The sequence below is a fragment of the Meriones unguiculatus genome, chromosome 16, assembly GCF_030254825.1.
Source record: "Meriones unguiculatus strain TT.TT164.6M chromosome 16, Bangor_MerUng_6.1, whole genome shotgun sequence".
Classification (NCBI taxonomy): Eukaryota; Metazoa; Chordata; class Mammalia; order Rodentia; family Muridae; genus Meriones; species Meriones unguiculatus.
The window spans coordinates 39,450,165-39,477,842 of NC_083363.1; the positions used below are offsets into that span (position 1 = coordinate 39,450,165).

A 27,678-nucleotide genomic window follows, 5' to 3' on the forward strand; every position below is an offset into this window, starting at 1 on the left:
GGGTGATTGCAAAAGTAGAGGGTAGGTATGGAGGGTCAGGGAGATGAGTGGGACTGGGGTGCGTGATGTGAAATTCACAAAGAATAAAAGTTTTAAAAAGTTGAGGCTGTCAGTTACATTTTGGTAAGCTTTTCATGACCAGCATGGCCATTGCAGAGTACCAAGACATCAATGGCCAACATCTGTAGCATCAGTAATTTACTTACTAAAACAATGAGTTTCATCTTGACAAGTTTTTGCTGCTTTAGATTAGCCAATGATTTTTAATTTCTTTTTAATTCTGAAATTACATAAGATGTCACATTGAAATGAAGGCAGATGCTATTTAGAGTCCAAGCTTTTACATTACATTCTTGGATCTACACAGTAATCCATTAGACATGCAGAGTTTCAAATGTGTTTTGCTGTACGGTTGAGATTACTTTTTAGTGTACCGCTATATGATAGCCCAAAAGGTTTACTTGTGACCTTGCTTTAAATAATGCAAGTTACTCCTTTCACAAGAAAAAAAAAAAAAAAAGAGTAAGCGTAAGAGTACTGACAGACTATATTCTAAGTATTAAAAATGTACCACTCAGCACAGCCTATTCTGCAGTGGTTCCCAAATGTTTCAGGTACAGACCACCGCCCACGCCATGAGCACTTACTTGAGTGTGATCATTTTCCTTTCTCTGCCAGGCTGGTAGAATTTTTTCATTTTTTTGACGTCGTTGGGAGACTGGAAGTGGGCAGAGTTGACAAAGAAGAGAGGCTGAGTCACCCTGGAGGGCAGCTCCTCGCTCACGGGATACATCCATGGGTCAAGAGCGACCCCACATCTGCAGGCATCGTCGACAGTGACTGGTTATGGGCTGGCCAGAAGAAGCCTTCCTATCTCACCAACCATCTTACTACAGGGATCTCAAGGAAGCTACAGTCAGCTCTGTATCACAGCTGACCTGGAATTGCATGATTATATTCTTTAAGAATCATGGTATAATATATTTACTCAGTTGGAAACAATTATTTCTACATACTGTTTTTTTAAGTATCTACTAGATGAAACATACAATAAAACTAACTGTACTAAAATTTGGGAGAACTCTAGATCCTTTAAAAAGTATTAATAATCATTAGCTACATCTATGATAAAAGTGTTTATTCTGGTTTACTTAGAAGTGATAAACATTTAAAGTGTTAGCATCTATGAATGCAGGGGATTAATAGAATAAACATTTTGCAAAAATAAAAAAAAGAATCATAACAAAGAAAGCTATTTCCTTAAAAGGTTTTCATATTCTTTTTTTTTTTTTTTTTGGTCACATGGTTTTCAAAATACATTTAAATCGGTTGTAATTTCTTCAAGGCTGAAAAGTAGCAATTTTGCCCCATTTCTTCTGTGTTTCAAGACTGCGGAGGATAACACAGGCAGGGAGAATGGGGTTATGTGGCGATGCCCAGAGAGGCCAGCAGAGGACACTGCATCTCTTGAGGCGGGAGTTATAGGTAGTTATGAGCTGCCTGAGGAGGTGCTGAAGACTGAATGCTCTTAACTGAGGATTAATCTCTCCAGCCCTTTTCCAGAGTCTTAGGTGCTTCACAGAGTGTCCGTTACACCTATTTCAGAAGAGCAAGCTTCCCGAGACACTCAGGATTGTACTGAGAGGGCAAGACACCTTAAGCACGCCATGTGAAAATGTAACTTTGGAGACCGGAGAGATGGCTCAGTGGTTGAGTCTTTTCTGTTCTTCAAAGGACCAGAGTAGGTTGCTCACAACCACCAATAACTCTAGCTGCAGGGCACCTGACACCTTTAGCATCCTTGGGCACCTGCACTCATATATACACACACACAGACACACAAACACACAGAGAGAGAGAGAGAGAGAGAGGGACAGAGAGACAGAGAGAGAGAAAGAGAGTCAGAGATACACATTCACAGAATTAAAAATATAAAAATAAAGTTTAAAAATTAAGAATCAATTTTTCTCCTTCCCACTAAGTTTGATCTTATGTTCCTTGGCCTCTTCAAAAGCCCATCCACATGCAAACTGGATGATAGCAGAGAATGCCCTTATATTGATGGGAAACGTCTCAATTAGTCCAGCAAACTTCCTGGACAGTTGGTCTGATGTGACTTTAGGATGAAGTTATTCAAGAAAAAAAAATGTTTCTATACATTAGAAAAGCGGGCTCTTTTCTGACTAAAAATCACAAAATGACTATGATTTTAGATCGAGCCTCACCTCAAAAGACAAAAGAAAAAGGGAGCTAATGATAAAATTAAAAACTGAATGTGTTAAGGAAGATTGTAACAGTGGTGGCAATGTTATCACAGACATGACACCGAAGAGACCCAGTGATGAAATTCCAAGTGAAAATGTCAAACCCTTCATAGATAAATAAGGACAATGGAGGATGGGTGAGGATAGGTGGAAAAACTGCTTTTAAAATCAGCTTACAAAGCAGTAGGTTTCTTTAGGGCTTGCTCATGAATACTTAACTTGGGAAGACCCTCCCTGCACTCACTCTGCTCCATCTCCATCCACACATCCCCACTCAAAGCCTTCATATTATGGCTTCTGGTGTGTTACCCACTCCTCTCCCTCAGAGCCTCTGTTTCACTGCTTATGAGACCCTCTCTAGTTTCCTGGCCTCTACACAGTCAGCCCAATGAAGCCAAGATCCACAGATGAGAGGGACATAGATATACAAAAATATATATATACAAAGAGCTACAAACAAAGTAACAAGAAAACGACCCAACTTAGAAACAACAACAGAAACAAAATAAGAATGGGCCAAAGTGTTCTAAACCAAGAGTTCTTGAAAGGAAAACAAATGGCTAGTAAGCTATTTTAGAAGTGTTCAGCATCTTTAGCTGTTAGGGAAGTGATGATTAAAAGACTTTGAGAGGCCATCTCTTCCCAGGGAGAATCAACAACGGATGGCAAGGGTGTGGGGGAGGGGGAAGCCTTATTCACTGTTGGTAAGAGTGTGAACTGCTGCAGGCACTTTGGAAAACAATGTGGAGGCTTCTCAGAAAGCTAGACATAGAGCTACCGTAATCAGCTGTGCTATTCCAGGGCATACACCCAAAGGACTCCGCATCCTACTATAGAGAAGCCTGTGCAACTGTGTATACTGATGCTCTATTACTATGGCAAGGGAACACTGTTAGCGGCAGGACAGACAAATGGCTTCTGCCTAGGAAAGGTTATAATCTTTATGAAGCAAAGAACAATAGTAAGGCTTGAGTTGGAGAGACAGATCGGTGGCATGGAGCAGTTCTTTCTCTGGCCAAGGATATGGACTCAATTCCCAGCATCCACATGGTGGCTCACAACGATCTCTAGCGGTGGTTGTAGGGCGTCTGGCCTCTTTCAGCACAAAGCACGTACAAGCTTCACACACATAGAGACAGACAAAACATCCATCCAGGTAAAGTGAAACACCAACATGAATAAAGTAATAAGACTTATAAACCCAAAAAGATCCCTTAAATCACTAGAATTTCAGAAAAAGTTATCTGTCATGTGTGTTACCCTGCCCTCTATCCCAGCCATTTTCAGTTGCTTTGCTCTGTCTCATCCTCTTACTTGAATCTCTGATCTTCACTAAGGGATTGAATAACTGTTGCTCCTCCAAAAGAATGTCCAATCACAGCTACTTTATTCCTGTTGATAGCACCCTGGGTGGAAAAGTGAGACACTGAGTTATCATCTCACCAGGTATTAGAAGAGTACATGAAATAATTCTGCCGTATAATTATTTATCCATTTCACAGCTCCTTGATGACTTAAAACATAGAATATACGCACACAAACACGCATACACACACACCTGGGTACATGTGTTCTAAACACACACACTCAGAGGTAAACCTACTGATCTTTAACACCCACACCTGAAACTGAGCCCCTCTCCTGAGCTCCGCCTCACCTCACCCCGTGATTATCAGTTTATTCATTCTAAGAGTATCCCTCCAATGTCTGACATGTCAGACCCTGTAGTGTCATTTTTAGTGAGCTCACAGTTTATCATGAAAAAAAGCGGTAAAGACTTTTGGTGATGCCACGCAATACAGCACACTGGGGCCAAGGAGCACTAGGGTAGTGTGACAGCTAACCCAGGCTCTGCCAAGGTGCAGGGGCCACAGGAGCTTCTCGGAGGAGGTGGGGTCTGAGTTGAGTTAATAAAAAGGAGTGTCTGCATCTGGCCAAAGAAACATGTATAGAAGCAGGAAGACAGGGGTGGCTGGTTGAGAGTGAACGCTGGATGGTACAGAGAGGAGGCCACCATCTTATCCTCAAATCAAACTAGTTCTAGTTCCCTCTGCGCCACAATTCACGCCATTTACAGTTATATCCCCCCCTCAACAACGTTGTTTGAAACATTTCCCTAACTCTTTCAAGATCGAGCTTAAAATGATGCCATCACTGTTCAAAAAAGTTATACTTCCCTTGGAAGTCCAAGGTTGAACTGTATGAAATTGCTGTTTTCAGCTCAAATTGGTAGTGTTTCTTTACATACAATTCAACCTGGGGCAGGTCTCACGGCTGCCTGTCTTGCATGAGTGTGCATGTGTGAGTGTGTGTGTGTGCCCATTCTAGTCCTGCATTATTTCTCTTGCTGTGATAAAATATCCTAGAAAAAATAAGTCAAATGAGATGAGAGAGTGTTTATTTAGCTCACGATTCCATGTCTTTAGTCCATGATGGCACGGAATTCAAGATGATAGGAATTTAAAACAGCGAGTCATATTGCATCAACAATCAACAGCAGGGAGAAAGTAACGTATGTCTGATTTACTTGCTTGTTAGCTTACTTATCTGCTTGTGCTCAGCTGTTCAGGACTCCCTGCCTAGGGATTAGTCCTGGTCACAGTAGAGTGGGTCTCCTCCATCAATTAACATTGGGTTGGACTGTGGTTATGTTTTGTAGGGGACTGTCTTAAATTAATTGATGGGGGAGCCTCCATCAATTGTGTCTCTCTCTTCCTAGATGATTCTACATCACGTCAAGTTGACAATCAAAACCACCCATTACAAAGTCTCTTATCATGTACCTTGAAATATGGTAGCAAAAAAGCAGCCAAAAGAAAAAAAAAGAAAAGAAAACAAAACAAACAAAAAAAAAAAAACCAATACAGAAACATAGTCCAAGGAAGAAAGAGCTCTGTTAAAATCTCACCTTCAGCCTATCACAGACGGCCTCTGAAAGACTCCACCCAGCAGGGTATCAAAACATATGCTGAGATGCATAGCCAAACTTTGGGCAGAGTGCAGAGAATCATATGAAAGAGGTGGGAGATAGAAAGACCTGGAGGGAACAGAGCAACAGAACCAAAAAATCTGGGCCCAGGGTTCTTTGGTGAGGCTGATACTCCAAACAAGGACCATGCATAGAGATAACTTAGAACCCCTGCACAGATGTAGCCCATGGCAGCTCAGTGTCCAAGAGGGTTCCTCAATAATAGGAACAGGGACTGTCTCTGACATGAACTGATTGGCCTGCTCTAAGATCACCTCCACCTGAGGAGAGGGCAGCCTTACCAGTCCACAGAGGAAGACAATGCAGCCAGTCCTAATGAGACCTGATAGACTAGGGTCAGATGAAAGGGGAGGAAGACCTCCCCTATCAGTGGGCTGGGGAAGGGGCATAGAAGAAGAAGAGGGAGGGGGTGCAATAAGGAGGGATTGGGGTAGGGGACTACAGCTGGGATACAAAGTGAATAAACTGTAATTAATAAAGTAAAAAAATTACCTAAAAAATAAAAATAAAAAATCTCACCTTCAGCTGTTTCATATCAAAACCTGAACCTAGAATGTTCTCTTTTGGGGTTCCATGTTCAATGTCGAGAATCGCACTGAGAGCCTGGGAACATTCTTTCGCTCTTTGCCGAACCTGATACAAAAATCAGAAGGAAATGATAACATAAGATATTCTAACATCTTAACGTTTGTGTAGGGTTGCCTGTGAGAGAAAGGGTTAGTTACACACTTAAAACACCTCATCAAAAATCAACGAGAATACAAGCTAGCATGGTGACTGGGGATTCCAGCTTGGGTACCAGCTTCAGCGAGGCAAGCCTCACCTCTGGCATACCCACCCCCGGTGTGACTTGTTTGGGTTTCTATTTATTGTACACTAACGGTGGGGATGTGTGGACAAAGCCTATCCAACCCAACGAGGATACCAACTGACCAAATAAATTGTGCAAGCCAAGTTCCAAGCCTAGCTTGGTGAACGAGTAAGTTTCTCAGGGTCGCTTACGTGTGTGTGCATCTCCCTGGAGAGAAGTCTATAGTAACTGCTTCCTGCCTGTGTAAGCTCAGTGAGGGACCCTGGGAATCTTGTAGCTTTCTCAGCTTCCTGGGGTCTCCCTCCTCCCTCTGCAAAGGAAGGTGCCCTAAGTGGCATAATAGTCTATTTCAATGAAATGTGGGCGGGCCTAAGTATCTTGCCACATCTGACACAACCAAGATAAAGAAGCAACTGGAATCCTTTCTCTCAAGTAATCAATCAATCCAATGACCAGGGGAGACAGATCCTGTTATTCACTGATACTTTGTAACACATCAAAGTACAAGGTCTTCCCACTGCCAGGTGATAGAAACTAGCATTCTCAGACCAGTGGTGTATGCCTCCACACCTGGGCAAAACCTGAATATTTAAGACTATTGTATGCTATCTCTCCGAGACATTTTAACTAATGCCTCTGGGGTTGAAAATCTATTCATCTGGTGCCTAGTCCGATTGTCCCCAGAGAGTCTCCCTCTGGCAGCTGATGGAAGCAGATGCAGAGACCCACCGCCAAACATTAGGCAGAGAGAAAGCACAAACTGGAGACAGGCCTCCATCAGGGCCTTCTCCTTGGAGCTCAGAAAACCCTGACGAAGAGGAGGAGGAAGAATTGCAGGAGCCAGAGGGGTGGAGGAAACCAAGAGCCCACAGCCCAACATGCTCCCACTAAGCAGGGTTCATAGGGGCTCACAGAAACTGAAGTGGCAATCATAGAGCTTAGATGAATCTGGGCTTGGTCCTCTGAATATATATATATATATATATATATATATATATACATATGACACACACATGTTATGGTTGTTAGCTTGGTGTTTTTTATGGGACTCCTAACAGGGGGAGTGTTAACAGGATGTCTCTGACTCCTTTGCCTGCTTTTGGGACCCTTTTCTTCCTACTGGGTTGCCTCCTCCAGCCCTGATATGAGGTTTTGTGCCTACTGTTATAGTAACTTGATTTTACAGTACTAGTCTGATGTCCCTGGGAGGCCCTGCTCTTCTCTGGAAGAGGAAATGGAGGAGGATTGGATCTGAGGAAGAGGAAAGGAGAAGGGAAGAGACTATGAGGCATGAACAGAGGGGAAACTGTGGTCAGGATGTATTATATAAGAGAAGAATTTAAAAAAGAGGAAAAAAAAGAGAGGAAAATACATTCATCTATTTCATATTGGTTTTGATAATCAAAAAACTAGACACTTTAACAGAAGAGGATTCTGAATACCACTGCCATTTCCCAGGGTAGTTTTGTTTATTTTTCTGTGAAAGAGAACTTTCAATAAAAGGAATTTTCACCCCTCAGAGTCTTCTAACAGATCTGTGGGTAAGTGAGAGAGCTAATAAATTTAACAAAGGTCATCATTTTCTTTGGCTGTTGAAGGATGCCATGCCCTTCCCTCACTGAAATGCACCTGCTCTTTCCGACCTCTTTCCGACTCCTCCGGTTTTATCCTTTTTAAGTAAATCCAAGTCCCGTTTTCCGCTTTCGCAGCCTCCTGGTCATCAAAATAGTAGGTTGCCGATGCAGATGCGTCTCTAGGACACAGAGATTCGATTACACTCCGATCCTCATCTGACAGTCTTCCTCAGTTCCATCCTCCATTCAGCTTTCCCCTCATCCGCTGAAATCCCTTTCCTCTTCCACTCTCCCCACAAATAAAAGAGGACACCAAGGGAGAGCTTGGAAAGGACCTAACTGTCCATTGTCTGGTGAAACGAAAAGATAACCTCTCCATTATCACGGTCCTAGAAGGCAACATTGCGACCATGTTGAATAGCCATCCTCATGAGCTGTGTACCCAGATCTGTGGTAAAGTGTTTCCAATACCATGTGCTGTAAAAATAACAGGAAACAAAACAAAACAGCTCTCTAAAACCAAATTCCTGGATTGCCACCTAATAGCTGTCTGACTTTGGGCAAATCACCCTTGTGCCTTCATCTGTATCTTGTGTGAAATGAGTAAAATAACCATTTCATAAGATTGTTACAAATTCTAAAGGACTGAAACAGTGTCTGAACACCTGCAGCTGAACACAGCAGACCCTTATCGAATTCAGAACACTGTTCTGAAGGTCTTGACAATATAGTTCATTCCCTTTTTGTTCTCATCATGTAGAATTCCGCCCATGGTTTCTGTGTGCATATAAAACAGTTACAAGTATAGTTAAGGATGCTAATATAATTTATTTGCTTTTTTTTTGTATTTGAAATACACAGGAACATACCTGTGTTCGACAGCAGCAACTATGAACCCATAAGATGCCAGGTCCATGCCAATAGCAGAATAAACTGTCCTGGAGAACAAAAAGCAGGGAGCATCACAGTTACCAACCACAATTACAAACCTAAGTTTGCAAGAAAATGAGGGGCATGGAGCTTGTTACACCCCACATAAGCACACTGTAGAGCTCTGGTCCTCAAAGAGCTTTTACCCCTTAGGAGGCACCTGCCAGTGTCTAGGGGTGTTTTATTTCCACCGGGGAAAATGTGGCTACTGGACGGGCATCTAGTGATTAGAGGGACACTGCTAAGCATCTTACAGTACACAGGAAAGGACTGGTAAAGGAGGCAATTACGCAGCCTGAACTGTCAAGGATGCTGAGTTAGTGAAATAGTAACTATGAATAAAGAGAACTGAGTTGATGTTATAGTGATTACAAATACTGATCTTGAGAGATGAGGCAAATCCATCTATCTCTACAACATACACACAGATTTAATTACTCTACTTCACACCTCTCCTGGCCATCTTCCTCAGCTCCATCCTCAATTCGACTTTCCTCCTATCTATTGACCTCCCTTTCCTCTTTCATATGTGTATTTATTAAATAAACAAGAGCTCCAAGAAGTTCTCGGAGGAGAACCTGATTGTCCATTGTCTAGTGACATGCAAGTATCCCTTCCACTATCACAGTCCTAGAAGGGAATGTGGGAACCAAATTGAAAAGCTCTTCTCGTGAGCTGGGGACACACCTTGGTGGTAAAGTGATCCCAACTTAAGTTTGAGGGTTTTTAATCTTTGTCATTCATTAGCTGTGAATGATTTTAAGATAGTTACTCAGTTTTGTCATCATCTATAAAACAGCTAAGAACAAAGGCTTACATTTAAGATGGAGGAAGTAAGGGTTTAAGATGTAAACATTTTTAGTTACAGCTATACTTTTTTGTGCATGTGTGTGCGGGTACCTGTGGAGGCCAGAAGAGGGCACTGTATCCCACACACAGCTGGAGTCACAGGTAGTTGAGAGCTTCTTGACGTGGGTGCTGAAATCTGTTTTGTTGCTATTGTTGTTTTTAAGAAATGGATCTAGTCAGTGATGGCTTGGAAGTAAGACTGTCTAGTCTCCCAAGTATTACCTGAATGCTCCAAGACCATGAGAAAAGACAATTAGTGGATATTTTTCGCCAGTCCTCAGAGGAGAATTCCAGCTGGCAGGTATCTTCGTTGAACCTAGGCAATGGTGGGAGGTAAATCAATGTTTCCTCTGGCTTGAATGTTGCTAGTTAATTTAACTTACATCTCCTGAGTACAAATCACCAAACCATGGAGTTTTAACTATGATTTTATAGTTTAGTACACTCATTTAAAAAGCCAGATACTAGATACTCACCAACCAGGGACTTCCATGTGCCTTTCCTATAAGGTCCAGCCCCCAGGGGAGAGATTTTTTTTTTCCTACTTATAGGTGTATTCTGGAAAAGATACTGATTATTCCTATTCTGAGGCTTTGAAATAATGTTGAACATTTAATTTTAAACCAACCATCCAGTAAACTTAGGACATTACGCTCGCTGCAAGCCAGGACCTGAGAGCCAGAGACCCCCTCGCATATTGCATCAAGGTCCAGCCACAGGTAGGGAGACCGTGACTTCACACACCAGAGGGGGCTTTTCAGTGGCACTGGTGAGTTCTTGGCCTTGGGCCTGGTCCTCAGACTTGGCCAGCCTCACATGCCTCTTCTATAAAATGGAGGGGGTGATTAGATCTTGGCTAGTTATAATGAAACTCATATCGCATTAGGCTTTCTGTATAAAGTAACCTATCCAGTTACATAGTAAAAACAGCAAAACTAGAAAGTATCACCTCCCTTCCCTTGAGTCTCAGCTGTCTTCACCATCATTGTTATGATCATTTGTATGCCATTTTCGTATCGTAAACAAATAGGTGGTCACGAAGACTGAACGTGACAGTTGCCAAGGAAGTGACTTATAAATTACTCCACACTACATAGCAGTATTTTCTAGCTTAGGGCATTTTCCTAGTTTAAAGCAATTTCTGTGCAAACCCTAAGATAAGTTTGAAATGAATTCCCAAAGCTGAACACTTTGAAGGCTGAATTTGAAGGTGCAATTAACACAGGCTCAGATTCACACCTGAGCTAACAGATGTTGGGAACAGAAAGTCTCCCTGGCATAATGCAGACATATAAAATGATGACTATCTCAGACTGTAAAAGAGAAGGGCATCATTTGGGAATAGGCATGAAGTAAGGTCTCTTTTTAAAATGAGTGTAACATTAGCAGGGCTTGGCTTCCATTTGGTATTCTCGTCTGACACAAAATGGATGGGGCAACGGTCCCACCAAACCATTTGTTACTCTTATCACACAGGTTGCAAGAATGGAAACTGAGGATCAGGCATAAGAAAATATTAAGACAAGTATGACATTCCCATCCGGTCGCATCAAAATCTGAATGGGTAAAATGGTAAAGAACCCTTATTTCTCTCGACTAATCCCTTAAGAAATTCTGTCTTTCCAGCTTGGGGGATCAGTCAACTGGTGAAGCGTTTGCCTTGCAAGTGGTGACATAAAAACTCCGGGCACACACCTGATATCCCAGTGCCGGGGAGGTGGAGCCGGGAGGGTTCCTGGAGCTTGCTGATGAGTTAGCCCAGGCTAACTGGTGAGCCCTAGACCACTGACAGACCCTTCCTCAAAGCAGGTGGACTGTGTTTCTAAGGAATAACAAACATCTCAGGGTGTCCTCTGGCCTCCACATGAATGCACACTCATGAGCATAAGAACACACACATACACAGTTTAAAAAAAAAAAACAACAGGAAAACAAATCCCCTCCTTACCATCTTAGGAGGAAAATCAACCTCAGTCTTATTACTTGTAACTCTGTTTCTAAACCACTTACACTTGTGCATGTATACTCATGCATATAAACATACACATGCACATAACTTCAGAATGGGACCAACAGAAATCTTACCATAGAGGAAGCCCAAAATGTCGCCTACAAAACTGGATGTTCCAAGAAATTTGCTAAGACCCCAAAAGTATTCTTTGTAGGGGATCCAAACAGTGTCAAAACGATATTGATCTTTAGCCGGGTAGTACAGACGCAAGAAGATGCTCTGTTGGGAAATGAACATAGGCTCAGTCAAATGTGGTCAGAGAAGTGCCGTGCTTTGAACATTTTAATACCAGGTGCCAGATCCCTATCTTTTCCTAAGAGGTCTATGGAAGTGTGCAAGCTGCTGGGGGGTTGAGTAGAAGCATAAAAGAGAGAAAAAAAAAGATGGAATAGTCATGCTTTGAGTAGAAGAAAAATCCGAGAAGAAGTAAAACCCATCAGTAACAGGGAGATAATAAAGGATGATAGGAGATAATAAAGGATGACACAGTAGTAAAAGGCATTGCAAGGGGAATGGCCAATTAGTCATTCTCAGGTGACTGCAGGGTCAAGTTATCACGTGTTCTAGAAGTAAGGGCAAGCCCTCAGGGTTTAAGATTAGAAGCAGGGCATTACCTCATTGGTATAACCAAACATCAGGTCTGTACAACCGACGGGGTAAGATCCATTTCCTTTGGGGATTTTACTGTGGCCAGAGTTGGCAGCAGACATCACCTCTTGAAGCTTATGAAACAATGCTGAAAAATAGGTTCATGCAGTTTCATGTAAACACATGGCAGCAATCCGGTCCACCTCGGGCTTTACTGTGATTAGAAATCCAAGGCAATGAAATACGGCTAATAGTTTCTGTTCTCTCCCTCTTCCGTGTGTGTGTGTGTGTGTGTGTGTGTAATATTATAATACGCCAAAAATGATGACAATGGTCCAAACCAGCTACTGCTCAAGAGCTGGCCCCACTAGTCTAAATTCAGCCTCTGAAGTACCAGGCTGAACACAATTTTGTAGAAAGGAGGAGAACTAAGCTGAAACACCACCAACCTCCTTTGTCCTTCCTTCAAACCCATCACATACATTCTTTGACTCGCCCACTCCTGAATCTCCTCCTCTTTCTGGAGCCCAACCCCTTCCATACACCTGCAACTGCCCTCCTTTCTAGACCTCAATCAAATCCATGCTTTACTTTTAGCTGTTACATCCAAATCACAAAAAAAAAAATCCAGACTCCTACTTTCTCTGATACATTGAGCCTGCCCTCAACATTCATTTGACTGATACAGAGCTGCACAGGCTCTGCCAAACAGCCACAGCTATGTAATCTTTGGCACCCGCATCCTTAACCATGCAACATTGTTCAGAAAGGGTTTGAGTCTTGGCAATCATCTTATTCACATCCTCCACCAATGACTCATATGTGAAGCACCAAGGCCTCCTACACAAGGCTGGCATCATGGGTTATCACCAGATCTTTAGAAATGCTGACTTGTGGTCCTCACCCTAATGCAACTGCACCAAAAAGAGTCAAGTAGTCTGATGCAAATTGAAGAACTACTGGCTCACGGTCCAGGATCTCTTGGCTCACCACACTGGCAAAGAAATGGTAGGAGGCAGCTTCAAGGGACAGACGGCAAAGCAGAGTAGAGCCCAGTATTGGATCCAGGCGGTTCTGTTTCAGACACCAAGCTATGGTGCCCTGGCCTAAGCAGTTTAACTCTTCTCTCTGGTGCCCAGTGGTAAAGCTGTCACCTGCACGACAGTCATGCAGACAAAGTGCATGTATTCACTGACTGTAGCAGGTAACCGGCAATCAACAGCCTTTACTTCCTCCTCTTCCTCCTCCTCTTCCTCCCCCTCCCCGCCCAGAGCTAGTGAACCCTGAGAGTCAGAGGCTGGATTTAGCAGAGTTACCCTAGGACTTCAGCTCTCCCTCAGGGCCCATTCAAAATTCAGAGTGTTTCCTCAAAGGTTTCTGTTTTTTGTTTTGTTTTGTTTAACTTTGCCCTCCTATTGGTGAACATTCCAGGGCTTCTTTAGAATTACGAAAGGTTCTTCCACTCCCATTTCAGGTTATCTGCGGAGCCAGGCCTGGTGTAATTGGGAGGTGACAAGCAGCTGTGTCACCACCCATAAGCAAGCGTGGCAGGGCTGGGGGGGAGCACTACCACTGAATTCTTAGCTACCTTGGAGACCCTATCATCAGAGTTCCACACCACAGAAATGGATCTCCCCTTCTATGAGATCTTAATGCCACAGAAACCAAGGGAACCTCTTAATAACCCATGGTCCTCCTAAACCTTCTCTACTTTAGGAGCCTGTTCATCTTGAATTTGGGAGTCACGGGCAGCACACTGGGTGCGGGCAAGGGTGAGTGTCTTACAGCTTGCACTTCCTATGTGCCTGCATCTCCGTCTCTCCATCTACCTGCATCATAAGGTAGAAGAAGAAAGAGACCTGTTGGACCAGCTGGAGCTTCCGTGCTATAGTTCGTGACTTAGAACTTATCTTTTGCTAGTCCTCTTCAACTTCATTTGAATAGGAACTTTGAGCCCTATAACAGGCTACTCAGTACATGGTTTTGGTAGTCAAATATTCCTGCCTTGAGATGTTCTCATTCTAGGGGGGAAATAAAATGCATTCTTTTTTTATACTTTTATTGTCCTTCATCAGCAGGCGGTGTTATCTCTAGCCCAGACTTGTAAGCCTTTCCGAGTACGGCAGCACGTGCCTGTAATATCAGTGCTTGCCAGGAGCAGACAACAGGATAAATAATTCAAGGCCAGCCTTTGCTACATAGTGAGTCAGAGGTCAGCCTGGGTTACCTAACCTGGTAGGTAACCAAAAGAGGAGTTGGGAGAGATGGTTTAATAGATAAGAGTGCTCACTACGCAAGCCTGAGGACCTGAGTTTAAATCTGTAGCAGCACAAAAAGGTAGGCATGGCCACGGAGAACGGAAACCCCGGTGCTGTGGTGGGTAATGTCTTGGGTTTGCTGACTGTCAGCCTAATTCAGTGAGAGACCCTGTCTCAAGGGAATAAGGTAGACAGTGATAGAACAGGGCCTTGGACCTTTTCCTATGGCTTCCACCTATATATAGAGGTGTGGACACTCACAGACACTCATGCACTTATAACCCACACACTCACCAATTAAGTGAATCATAACCCAAATAGCTATATTTTCTATATAGTCATCTAATAAATTATAAAGAATAATCATCATTTATTTTAATCTATTTAATTATCATTTTTAAATATTCATGTACCCACTTTTGAGCATCTAGAATGAATATGGCATTGGGTTAACACAAGATGATAACTCAGGAGGATGAACAATCTAATAAATAACCCCACCCTTGAGATTTCCAAGTGATGTTTAAAGATAGGAGGAGAGAAAACATGCCTTTAAATTCTCACCCAGCACCACTAAGAGTATATTATGTAAAACATACCCTGAACGAGAACTTACCTGTCATGTGACCTAAAATGATACCTGGGAAGATGAACTTCATTTCAAGTAGGTCACAGGTTGCCTGATTGCAAGCTCTGCACCTTAGTCAACACGGTACCCATGGTGCCTTCGCTTCCTGGCAAGTGTTAAGGGATAAATGGACCTCTGACATATCCGATTAATTACCTGTGCAAATATCAATACAAAGCACAGTCCCTTTCCTATTGATTCATCCATTTCCCTAATTACTAAGTAGGGCAAAGTTTATCTCAATAACACCGAGTTATGCAAGTCCTTTTGTAGATGCCGTGGTAAGAAGTCACTCAACAGACCCGACAACTAGATCCCAAGTGAGTACATCTACCCAAGTATGGGTGTAGACAACGTGACCTCATGCTCAAGCCACCTCAAGCTGTGCTCTCCACAGGACACAGATGGACACACTTGTGCGTCACAGTTCTTTAAGATGAACGGCATACACAAGGCTCCAGAAGCAAAGATGTGTCCTTCTTGGTGCCACGAGATGTACCTGTCCCACACTGGCTGCCCTTCTAGTATGGTCTCTACTGCCATCTAGATCTTCTTCCTCTTTTCTCCTCTCCTGAGCACAACTGAAGAGAAAAAGTGAGCAAGTCCATCCTCTGGAGTTCCAGGCGCCTACTTGCCTCCACTTCTCCTCACACTTAGGTGGAGTCAGTCATGTCCCTTTGGACCTCAAGCGTCCAGGTTGTTATTTTCTCACCTTTCCACCTCCCTGGGACTAGGTTCATTTGCCAAGACACGAGCCCCATCCCACCCTCATGGATCTTGGTTGGAGACTCTCTTGTACACTCCCAGCCAAGTGTCTTCTACACCTGGCAGGAGTTGAATTAGGGCAGTGAAGGAAGGGAGGAGGTGTTGAGGGAATTTTTCATGGTCATAGCAAGCTGGCAGTCTGTATGTTACAATGCCTATGTTGCAAGTATTGTGTTGAAGAAAACATATTCTTGTTTTCGGTTGTAAAGAGAAGAGGGTAAGGTTTCCTCCCTACCCTAAAACAAAGATGTCCCTGAATATAGATGCTCTTATGCGTGTGTGCAAGGGAGCAAGCATGCATATGTGAGCGTTGTAAGCACTCGTTAGTGTGTGCATGAACACACGCATGTTCAACTGCACATGCTTATGTGTGTACATGATCATATAAGCCAGAGGTCAAGGACCAGTGCCTTCTTTGATCACCTCCATCTTTGCTTTTTGAGGCAGGATCTCTCACCGAACTTGAAGCACATGAAGTCATCTAGGATGGATTTCCAATAAGATTAGGAGCCTGCTGCTTCCACCCACCCGACACACACTGAAAACTTTTTACATCAGTGATGGGGACTCAAACTGAGATCCTCATGTTTGCACAGGTCATCGTGCCAGCCTCCTGCATGAACACTTCTTAAAAGGCCTTCCTCATACATCAAAACATGCGACATCTTGAAGTCACTTGGACTTTGATAACTCTTACCTGATAGCCTAAAGTCAAAAGGAGGTGGGTCTTGCCAGTTAAAGGGATGCACCACGGCAAGGCAGCAGAGGAGGCAGAAAGGCACATGCAGTTTGGGTGGCGCCATCTTGGAAGCTGAGCCGTGGCTTCAGTTCAATGTTCTTCAGAGCACATAATTAAAAGAAAAGAAAAAAAGTTCAATGAATGACCTTCACACTGGGAGATGGAGTAAAGACAGGCAGTAGATTCCCAGAACTGGCTGACCAGTCAGCTAGCCAATCACTGAATGCTGGGTTTGTGGGAAGCTATCTCAAGAAAAAAAATGTAGAGAACAATAATGGTAGATACCTAAGGTCTACTTCTGACTTCCACACACATGTGCACACATACCTACAAGCATGTACACACACACATATACACACCCCTAGGCACCTTCTTCATTAATTTCCAAAAAGGTGCTTTACTCTTAGCCTAGGCAGCTGGAAGTCCTACACTAAAGCCTCCAGAAGTTTTCTCCAAAGGTAAGAATCTCCTGCCAGTGGGGATAATGTTTTAGAGAAAACAGAATTATTATTATCTTATTTGAGACTATGCCACTTAGACTCGCCTTGTCCTCCTCCTGCCTCAATCTCCTGCCTCCTGGGTTTGCAAGTGTATGAATGGTAAAGAGGACTTTTAATGTCCCACAAATCAGATCCCATTCAGTAATCCACTCTGGCTGCCCCAGCGCCTCTGGCTGCCAAGCTTCAGACAAGAGTGAGGAGGCAGCCGTCCACTCTCCACGCTGTCCTTGAGGACTCGGGGGCGTCCTTGACGGCTCTACTGTGGCCTCAGTGCATGGGAGACAGGGTAGGCACCCTTCGGAAAGCATGCTTTGTGGGGGAGACACCGCAGAGCAGGCAGATCTGCTGCTGAGCGTGCTGCTCTTCTTACAGCGGAAAGGAACAAGGGGAGGAGTGTTCTGCGGCAAAGCACAGGATGCCCTGATGGGGACACAGAGGGTGACAGTGAGGCAGCCCTAAAGTCCTGTTGGAACTAAGCCTCAGCTTCATTCTGAAACTAAACTATGCTCTTGGGACCAAGTGCTAATGGAATGAGAATAAAAATGAGGGGGAAAAACATTCTTTTTATTTTGCCCTTGGTTTTCTTAAGGGGTAGGGAGTAGGGGTGGGGGAGTCTTATATATCTCAGGCTGGCCTGGGAGTCTCCTGTGTGACCAAGGATGACCCTGAACTCCTGCTTCCACTTTCCAAGTGCTAGGATCAGAGATGTCACAGACATACACCTCCAAGTTGGGGCTCAGAAGATGGCTCAATGGGTAAAGTCCTGCTGTGCAAGGGTGAAGATCTGAGTTCAGATTCCCAGAACCTACATTAACCTGGACGTGCCAGTGCATGTCTGCAATCCCAGCTCTCCTGCGCCTGATGGAGGAGAATCTCTGGAAGCCCAGCCAGCCTGGCAAAGGCAGAGGTGGCCAAGAGGCTCTCTCTCACACCAAATGGAAGGTGAGGAGCCACACCCAAGAATGTCCTCCAACCCCCACACACTCATGGAAGCTGACGTGCACCTGGATTTACACACATAAACACGCATGATGTAAATACAGACAGAACATCAGCAAGAGCGCTACAGCCCAGGGAGAGATGCGATGAAGCCTGTTTCCTGTCTCTGGAAAGATCAACAAGCCTGCGAAAAACAGAGCACAGCCTCTGGGGAGAGATGGGCCAGGCTTTCTGGTTCTCTCAACCTGTTGGTTTGGGTTTTGTTTTGTTTTCACATTAGAACAGAACTCCACAAGCAAAGACGTCTTTTGCCTTCCATTCAGACTTCTGGAAGCACAGATCTGAGTTGCTATGAAATTTAAAAATGTAATATGAGGTATAAACAGCAGTCTACTCAGTACCTGCTACGCAAAGCACGGTCTGGCTTCATGGGTCACATGGTTTCCGTTGTTTACAGCATGGAGCCATTGGGAGGCACCACACTGATGCCATCTTGGTGGCACTGATGCCCACCTCTGGCTGGGTCATGTGAATGGCAGGCTTTAGAGCCAGAGAAATAAGCCCAACACTGATGCAAATTAGAAAAATGTATTCATGTCATATGGTCTTGCTTCTGCTTAACATATATAATTTCTAGATAAATAGAAAAAGCAAACACATAGAATCCCAGAATGGTTTCAGTGATCCCTCCTGAGGGATAGGATAATGGCTGGTTTTCTTTTTGTTTTAACATCTATTTGGCATTCCCCACAGCAGGCAAAAAGAGAGTGTCCCCAGGAAGTGAAACTGCCCCCATCTGAGACTCGGCAGGTGACATCAGGAACAAAAGCAACACCCAACACCGGCAATGGTACCAACCTGGCGTGGGAAAGCAGATGACACACACAGGGCTGAAAACGCACACAGAGTTGAAAATAATCAGGAGAATAGCAAGCTGGGCCACATGCTTGCCATGTCTAGCACCCTGGAGGCTGAGGCAGGAGATTGTCACAAGGATCAAGGGCAACCTAGTGTTATTTAGAGAGTTCCAAGTGGATTATAGAGTGAGATCCTACATAAAAAATAAAATAAAATAAAAAGAAAATCAATTAACAAGTGGGCATAATGGCATATACCTGTCATCCCAACACTTGGAAGATAGATGTAAGAACACACTGGAAGTTCAAGGTCATCCTCAGGTATACGGTAAGTTCCCAAGACCAGCCTGTGCTACATGTTGTCTTAACAGCAATGTACAAACGGTGGAGGGGAGGGAGACGCTAAACCATAAGTCCTAGTGCTAAGCATACAGTTTTAGCTGACATCGTAAGGAAGATTTTGATTTGGTTTTAGGTTTACCAAGACCCATGTATTCATCAGTAAAGCAGCCACCTTGTAACGGGTACACATCACACTGTTTCCAGCATCCTACCCAATCAGTGAGGTTGGTGCCTCTCCTCCACGATGCTCTTCCTAGCTCCCTCAGTCAGAGCCCCCGCCTCTCCACCCACAGTGCCCATAGCAGAGCGTCCTCTCCTCTGTCTATTCTTCTCTCAATGGGTGCACACCTCTTTGTGACAGACCACATCACTCATCTCATGTGCTCAGCACCCCCAATCTGTAGCACTCTGAGTACTAAATATATAACAGCTTCTCCAGGAACGCTAAACCTTATGGAGGGAAACAAAACAGCAAGAAACTCATGGACTTTTGTCGTGAAGTTAGTGGTGTTTCCCAGTGCTCTTGCTAACGAGGCCTTTCGACCACCGGGTACAGCACACAAATCTGATCGTCTAACACAGAAATGACTTCTGTTCCATAGAACCCTGTCCATCTATAGTCCACGAGTGTGTGTAGGCACCAGTCTTAGTAATACAGGATGTATAGTGGAGAAGTATGCTGTCTCATCCTCTGCCCTGAGCACATCTTGCTTCAGGTTCCATCTGCGCCATAGGGAGCTCACGGCAGCCTTCCTGACTTACTAGTTCACATTTCCCTACCTAACTATACTCTCCCTTCCTTCCACATGATTTCCCAACCCTTGGGAATAAAGGATAATGAAAACATTATCCTTTAAGGAACAGGAGCTATCAGAGCCATGGTCCTCGTGTGACCCTCCTTCCAAGTCCTCTCCTGTAGGGGAGAATATCATCCTTTCTCCCTCACCATCCCTGTGCCTTATGTCTGGGGATCTTGAGCTGCCTGTCACTGCCTTCAGCTTCTCCCAGAGCCTCTCCAGCCCCTCCAGGCTATCCCCAGTCCATGCTTTCACTCTGCATTGATTTCTGCTGCTTCGGCACACTTAAAGCGAGTGTGGGGGTGAGGGGAGGCTATGGTTCATTGAGAATCTTCACAGATCAGGGGTTTCAGCCCCACCCCCATAGAGAAATCTTTTCTGGTCCCCTCCCTATCTTGGGTCTAATAAACTTAACGTTTTAACATTTCTTGATGTTCTACGTACCTGGGAGGGGTGGGACTTACAACACATGCCTCTGGCCAGCCTTCTGGTCTGCTTGTCTATCTTGTTTTGTTTGTTAGCTGTTTTCTTGCTCAAGTGATTATACGCTAAGGTGCTGCCAATCCTCTTGAAAGTATTACACGTTTAAAATAACGATGACCCCAAACTTCTGAGGTTACACAGATGAACACAGAGCTTCCTGCTTTTCTGAACAAAGCCCTGGCATGAACAGCCTGATGTCCTTGCCTTCTCCGGGCTGCTTCTGGCTTCCAAGGGTCACTGAAATGTATGGGAGATAGCCACAGGCCCCTGACAGTGGAACACAGTGGAACCTTTCCTTAGGAGGCTTTAAACTCCCTCAGTCTCTTCAAGTTCTGCCTGCTGATAAGCATTTAAGTCTGCATTTCACAAGTAGAAACTAAGTCAGGTAGTAACTTTGGAATTATCTTAGGACTAGAGAATACAAATGTCTATTTTTACTTTGCCTAGCTAGGAGAAACACTGGGGGCCTCTTGTATGCCAGCCAACAGCTCTTGCACCGAGCGTGACTCCAGCCCACGAAGTGATCATTCAATAGTCTCCAACATGACAACATACAGAAGCCTGTTTCCACAGCCGCCAGCAGTGCTGGCCAACAAAATACAACCTGATCTTTGAGAAACATGGAACCAGGCTCACAGCATCCACTGGTATATCCTCAGACTTTGAAACAAAGGAATTTACAAAACAAAGTCAGTCGTGCTGGTAGGCTTAAGCAGTAAGTTTTTAAAAAATGGTAAGAGTGTGCTGTGGGAGGGTGAGGATACTCAAACCTAGGTGATAAGCTTACTGTGGCAATGCACAAGCCTGTAATCCTGGCACTGTCTGAAGTAGAGACAGGAGGATCACCAGGGCATTCTGGCTGCCTGTCTAGCCCCAGGTTCAGGAGAGACACTGCCTCTAAGTAATAAAGTAATAAACTGAATCACGATAGAATAGTGATAGGCTCCTGACATCCTCTTCCGGCCTCCAAGTACACACATGCGTGCACTGATGTGTGCGTGCGCGCGCACACACACACACACACACACACACACACACACACACACACACACCTCCCTCCCTCTCTCTCTCTCTCTCCTTCCTTCCCCCAACACACATACACACACTAATAAAAATGGCATTTTTGGAAGCCTTAAATTGTTCGTATCTTCCCTTTTTAATTAAATTTGAGAAAGTAGTATAGCATCTTATAAATGGGAGGGGGAGCTTTGAACTTAAAATTCAAGCTGAGCGTGGTAGCTCACACTAATAATCCCAGAAGTGGGGAGGCTGGAGAAGAAGGTTTTAAGCTCAAATTTAGTTTGCAGTATAAAGCAAGATTCTGACAAAAACAAAAAACAACAACCCGCAATTAACCAAGTAAATGCAACTAACCAAGTAAACAAAAAATCTCAGTACAGTACAATGCGTTCCACATTGTCTATTACAAAATACTACAAAAAAATCAGCACACATAGGAATATACAGGCACCCACAAGCAAAACACTACAACATCAGACAATTAGGGTGTGCATCAGTGGGATTTTACTTGACACATTTTTAAGATAGCTCATCTGGCTGAGAAAATGTCATGGCTGAATTTTAACTAAAAAATATAGACCTGCCACGTAACCATTAATGTTGAGAAAACAGTCCAAGGCCTGTCTCTCCTAGGAAGGCAAGCACCCTGTCTTGAAGGTTACTGTTTCATTCTTGACTTCCTCTCTCTTTCTCTTAATGCCCATTCTTCAATCTCTGTTAAAACATTTTCTTTATAAATATTGCTCTTATCACCTAAGAATTTCATTCCTTGTGTTTTGATCATATACTCTCCCCTCTCCCACCGCCCAACTCTTTCCCTCCCCCTCTCTCTCTTTTCTCTCTCATCAAGCTAAGTCTCTGTCTTAACAAACAAACTCTGTAAGTCTCTGTCTTAACAAACTCCAGCTTTGTTTTACAAGCTAAAAAACAATAATGAACTCATGTGGGTTTTTCCAGGCATGCATCATTTTTACAACAAAGTATGCTGTGTTGATAATAAGAATATATTATAAAAGGATACAAATTTATATGGTCATGCAGCGTTTATGTTTAAAATAAAATATCAGTAGAGAATTAAGAGATAAGCTCTGATTTCAGACAAAACTGTGTATGAAATAGGAGAGGAAGAGGAAAAGGAAAAGGAGGAGGCTGTTCACATCGGGCTGGATCAGGAAGTCAGAAGTGAGACCAGAAGCAGAAGGTGGGTACCTTCAAAAGCCCACCCCGAGTGAAATACTCTTCCCAGCTAGGCTCCACCCACTACGGCCTTCCAAAATAGCAACATCAGCTGGGGAAGAAGCTTCAAAAGATGAATGTATGAAGGACATTTCACATCCCAATCAGAACATACTCTGAGCCACTAGATGGCAAGTTGTGATGGCACCCACAGAAAACTAATACATGGCTTGTAAAGTTGCCACACACATGTATGTATGTATATAGGTACATATGTATGATATATGTGTGTATATATGTATGTATATATGTGTATATATGTATATATGTGTGTATATGTATATATGTGTATATACATACAATGTATGTATGTATGTATGTATAAACAGATAACAGGTAGACTCAGTTTGGACTAAAGTCTAATAAAACAGTTTAAATACCTCAAAAACTGATCCAATACTGGGCTGAATAGTCAGGGAAGATTAAAAAAAAATATTCTCCCTTGGATGTGATGGTGTAAACAGCTTTTCTTGCAATCACCAGGGTTGATTTGGGAATGACTTGGAAATATCAAGTAGTGTCACTGACCCTCCTGTCAAGGGACTGCTACTGACATAGAATGGGCAAAGGCCCAGCACGCTGTTAAATATCCTCAATGCGCAGACTGGCCCCCACCATACAGAGATACCCAAAACATCTGTGATCCTGGGGTTAAGAAACCCTGGTCCACCAGAAAGCTGCATCCCTGTTCAACGAGGAAGAAACAGTGGCTGTGGAGGTGAGTCAGGCAGTAGAGAGCGCTTGCCTTACAAACACAAGGACTGGCATTCCCCCCTGAGAACGTCTGTAAAAACTACAGGCACGACGGGACACAATTTTAGTCCCATACCACAGAGGAAGAGACAGGAAGATTTCCTCCAACTCCACAGCCACCCAGCTGAGCCTACACCATTGAACTCCAAGCTAATGAGACTTGTCTCAAAACACAAGGAGTACAGCCCCTACAGAATGACACCTGAGGATGTCGCCTGCTCTCTACCTGCTTGTGTATACATGTACCAATGCTCTCACACCTGTCTACACACATTAAACGTGCATACACACAATAGGAAGAAACTACAGAATTTCATATTGTTCAGACACTGGACAAGAAAAGGAAAGCATGTTGGCCATTCATTCATTTATAATGCCTACCTCAATTACCATTTGGAGTTAAACACTGATAACTGGTCTCCTAGGAACACTAAAACAAAGATAGTCTGTGGATGCTTTATGGATGGAGCTGGACTCTTTTATTCCACCTTTATCAAAAACCTTTTGGATTTTGTTTTTTTTTTTTAATTCAACAAGATAATTCCTACTCAGTGTTTGCTAATATAAAAACTAAGAGAGACAACAGTTATCTGCTCATTTAACATTATTTCTATCCCAATCACGTCAGCTCGTGAACTCACATCACCTCCAAGGAATAAGAATCAAGCAGTTTCTGCAGAAATGTCTAGGCCTGCTTTGGGGGCTGTTCATAGATTCTTGTGTAATCGTTTCACAACCTCACAAAAGAACTGAGGTGAAGAAAAAGAAACTAAAATGCAGTTCTCTGTTATGAACACAACATAGCTACTTGTGGGAAAACCCACATCCAGGGTAGCAGTTAAGAGCACTGGCTGCTCCTCCAGAGGACCCAGGCTGATTCCCAGCACCCACATGGCAGCTCACCACCGTCTGTCCCTCCATTCCTCAGGGACCTGATGCGCCCTTCAAAATTTCAAGGCACCGTGGTGTACAGACATACATGTAGGCGAAACACCCATCTACTGAAAATAAAGTTATAAATTAAGAAAAATCAAAATCCCTTCATTCAATGTGCAAATATTCAGGTTTTGTTCACACGTCCATGGGAAAACCACAGAACAACATAGTGCCAGAGTTTATTTGTCCTTCCATGCTGGTTCTCATTTGAGGCTATCATAAAGTGGCATCATCAGGGTTTGTTAAACACATGACAGCTGATCTGATAAACAAGAAAGCTACGAAGTGATTAAGGGATGGGTAGCATAGACAGTGCAGACACACTGGATGAGAAGTAGGTCTTTTCTGAGCAGGCTGGGATGGAGTAGAGCAGGAAGGACATCATGATATTTCTTCATGTCACTCAGAATGGTACACAACTTGAGATTCATAAATTGTTTATTTGGGCAATTTTCCACTTAATATTTCCCGGCCGCAGGTCCAGAGTAGTGCTGCTATGACGGAGGTCAAAAAGGGAAGCCAGTTCTGAGATCTCCCAACAGATCTTTGAAATACTCAAACGCACCTATGCACAGCACTCTAAGTGATAACTCTCAGGCTTTACCAACACATTTTCCTGATGGCTTACACATGAGGCAAAATGACTAGAGAGAGGAAGAAAACTGTGATAACATCTATGTGACAGTTGGCACTAATGGTAACTGACAATACCGGGCAGCATCCTAACTATTTTCTACAAATGACCTCATCTGATCTGCAGCGCTCAATATATAGAGCTAGATAGATACATAGATAGATACATGATATATATATGTATACACATATGTATATATATTTTATGTGCATATGTGTAGATGTATATATGTAGGTATACATATATATATACACACATGTACATACATACAGAGACAGGTGGTTAAATGTCATGTCCAGTGTCACAGAGCTAGGGAACAGCTAAGCCAGCACCTGAACTAAAACAGTTCTTAACCTTATCATGCCTGGCATTCAAGGCTGAAAAGTCATGGGTGCAGGAGGTGGGATGCTTGTAGCAGCATCTCTGTCCTCTACCCACTAAATGCCAACTATATGCCCCCTGTGCCAACTAGATATGTGTTCTACACTGTCAAATATCCCAAGGGGAAGCAAGAATCATCATCAATTGAAAGCCACTGCTTAGTTCTGCTAGGGGCTCAGAAACAATTTAATTGCAAAATAAGCCCTAAAAATGAGCCCCTGTCCTTCCAAAATAAGGAATTGGCAAAATAAATAAATGAATGAATAAGTAAATAAATAGATAAATAAATAAGCCAATCCAGTACAACCTCAAGATATCCCAGGCTGCATAACTGAAGCATAATAACATCTTACAGAAAGGAAAGTCCGCCTCCCGTTGAACCCTGTACCTGCTGGACCACCTCTCACTAAACTGGTGGCACTTTAAGGATTTTAAACCAATGAGAGTTCACGCAAAGATACAGTAACCTAACAGAAACCTGAGTGATGTGGGGTCAGGACAGCAAGTCAGAGGAGTAGGTGCTGAAGGAATATGGAAAACCCAGGTGGCTCATGACAGATACAGCGCTGTGCAGAAGCTCTCGGCCATTTGCTAGGGTGGACCTAGACTACCTGAACCTCTTCACGGGGGAGGCTTTCCATAGTCAGCAAGGCGCGGGGCTGTGCCCTCCCAAAGGGGGATGCTGCATTAGGGGAGGCAAGCTGGACACGGCGGGCCTGGCCTGAGGTCAAGCCTGGAAGCCCACAGGTAACTTAAATGAGGAAAGCAGACCTATGCAACAGAATACGGAGTGTGGCCAACTGGACTAGCCACAAAAGAGCATTACCAGTCCACACCAGTAGGTTGCTTCCACGTAGGTTTTGTTCACGCTGTTAAATGTTAAATGTTCACACTGTACTGGCAGCGCTCCAGTAGGGCCTCTTCCTACGTGGAAGCAACTGTTTTCAAGAAAAACCCGGATGCCCTCACTGATTTTTGAAGGATAGCAGGAAAGTGAACATTTCCACACCATAGAAGTCAAACTAAATAGATCTACAGCCTGTGGGGCTGAGGTGATGGCTCAGTGGTGAGGTTCTGGCAGCAGAAGTATGAGGAGCCGAGTTCGGGTCCCCAGAACACTTATACAGAGCAGGGTGTGATGGCGTATGGTCTGAACACTGGAAGGTGGAAGCAGGAAAGTTTGAAGACTGCCCAGCCGGCCAGTCTTGCTAAATAAAGGAGCTGAGAGTTCAGCTGAGGCCCTGGATCAAAAGATAAGGTGGGCATACCAGTGGAATGCCGGCAACACTGGCTTCTGGCTTCCATGAGAGCGTGCACATGAGACATAAACTACACACACGAATTAAAAAAAAAGGGAAATGAATAGTGTATGTGGACAAAGGCAAGACTGCAACCTCCCCCTTAAAGACATCCCACAAACTCAATCGTAAGGGAATGTGGTGGATACGCCCCAGGATCACCGCCACACCTTGTCCTCAATGTGAATCAGCAGGCTGGCTAGCTCAGAATCAAACTCAGACACTCATTCCTATATACCTAACGGCATCGAGCAAGAGAATGTAACCCACACAGGCTGTCATGGGAGAAATTTCCCCAGCACACAGGGCGAATAAGGAAGGGGCCCCTCTTCTAAAGCAGGACATCTCGTTCTTGTAGGCTGCACCTCGAAGCAAGTGAGGAAGGAAGTAGGGTTGCGTCTTGCAGCAGTGAGTTGTCCTGTCATGGGAAGGTCACCCCTGTTCTAGTTAGTAAACAACTTCAAAGCCCTCCTCTCTGACTTACCCATCAACCAGGGAAGTTGCAGAGCCTCTTGAGAGAGAGAATGCTTCGCTAAGGGAACACGATTCAGTGCTTGTCAGGGCCCTTCGGGGGAATTCTGTTCCCCCATGGAGATTTCCATTCAACAGATCTGTGCGCTCCTGGACATCTGCACCGTCCTATCCTGATCCAAGACCAGCCTGTCCCCTGAAAAGTTTTCCAACATTTTTTTTCCATTCCCAGTTTCTAATATTACCTTTTGGAGCATGTTCAACTTTTAGGATTAAATTTGCTACTGTTTTAGCCTTTGTGTCTTTATAGTTATCATGGTTCATCTAATGGTTTCTGGTTTTCCGAAGAGAGCAAAATGTATTGTTGTCTGTTTCAGAGTTTAAGACTGAACCAGGCTTTCTTTGCACAAGCTAGTCAAGTTCTCTACCACTGAACTATCAGCCCGGCCCTCAGTTATTTTCACTGGGACATGATCTTTCTGTGTAATTCAAGCCAGCCTTAAATTCACTACAAAGCCCAAGCAGAATATGAATGTGTGAGATCCCCCCACTTCAGTTTGCCCAGCACTGCAAATACAGGCAAGAAAGGTTTTGACATGGACGAATGAGCTTTGTACCACCACAT

At 43.8% G+C, this 27,678-nt stretch overlaps 1 protein-coding gene across 1 annotated transcript in view; it reads right to left on the bottom strand.

The window, feature by feature from the left end:
- The window catches only part of Pla2g7 (phospholipase A2 group VII), a 33,063-nt gene that overhangs the window by 2,886 nt on the left and 2,499 nt on the right, over window positions 1–27,678 (bottom strand). Inside the window, exons 2-10 of the mRNA XM_021643201.2 lie at window positions 16,365–16,504; window positions 12,043–12,164; window positions 11,503–11,647; window positions 9,640–9,733; window positions 8,508–8,576; window positions 7,694–7,817; window positions 5,773–5,886; window positions 3,579–3,670; window positions 648–818 (exon numbers count right to left, since the gene is read on the bottom strand). Of these exons, the coding sequence (XP_021498876.1) occupies window positions 648–818; window positions 3,579–3,670; window positions 5,773–5,886; window positions 7,694–7,817; window positions 8,508–8,576; window positions 9,640–9,733; window positions 11,503–11,647; window positions 12,043–12,164; window positions 16,365–16,470 (1,037 nt within the window). The 5' untranslated portion in view covers window positions 16,471–16,504. The remainder of the gene's footprint in view (window positions 1–647; window positions 819–3,578; window positions 3,671–5,772; window positions 5,887–7,693; window positions 7,818–8,507; window positions 8,577–9,639; window positions 9,734–11,502; window positions 11,648–12,042; window positions 12,165–16,364; window positions 16,505–27,678) is intronic.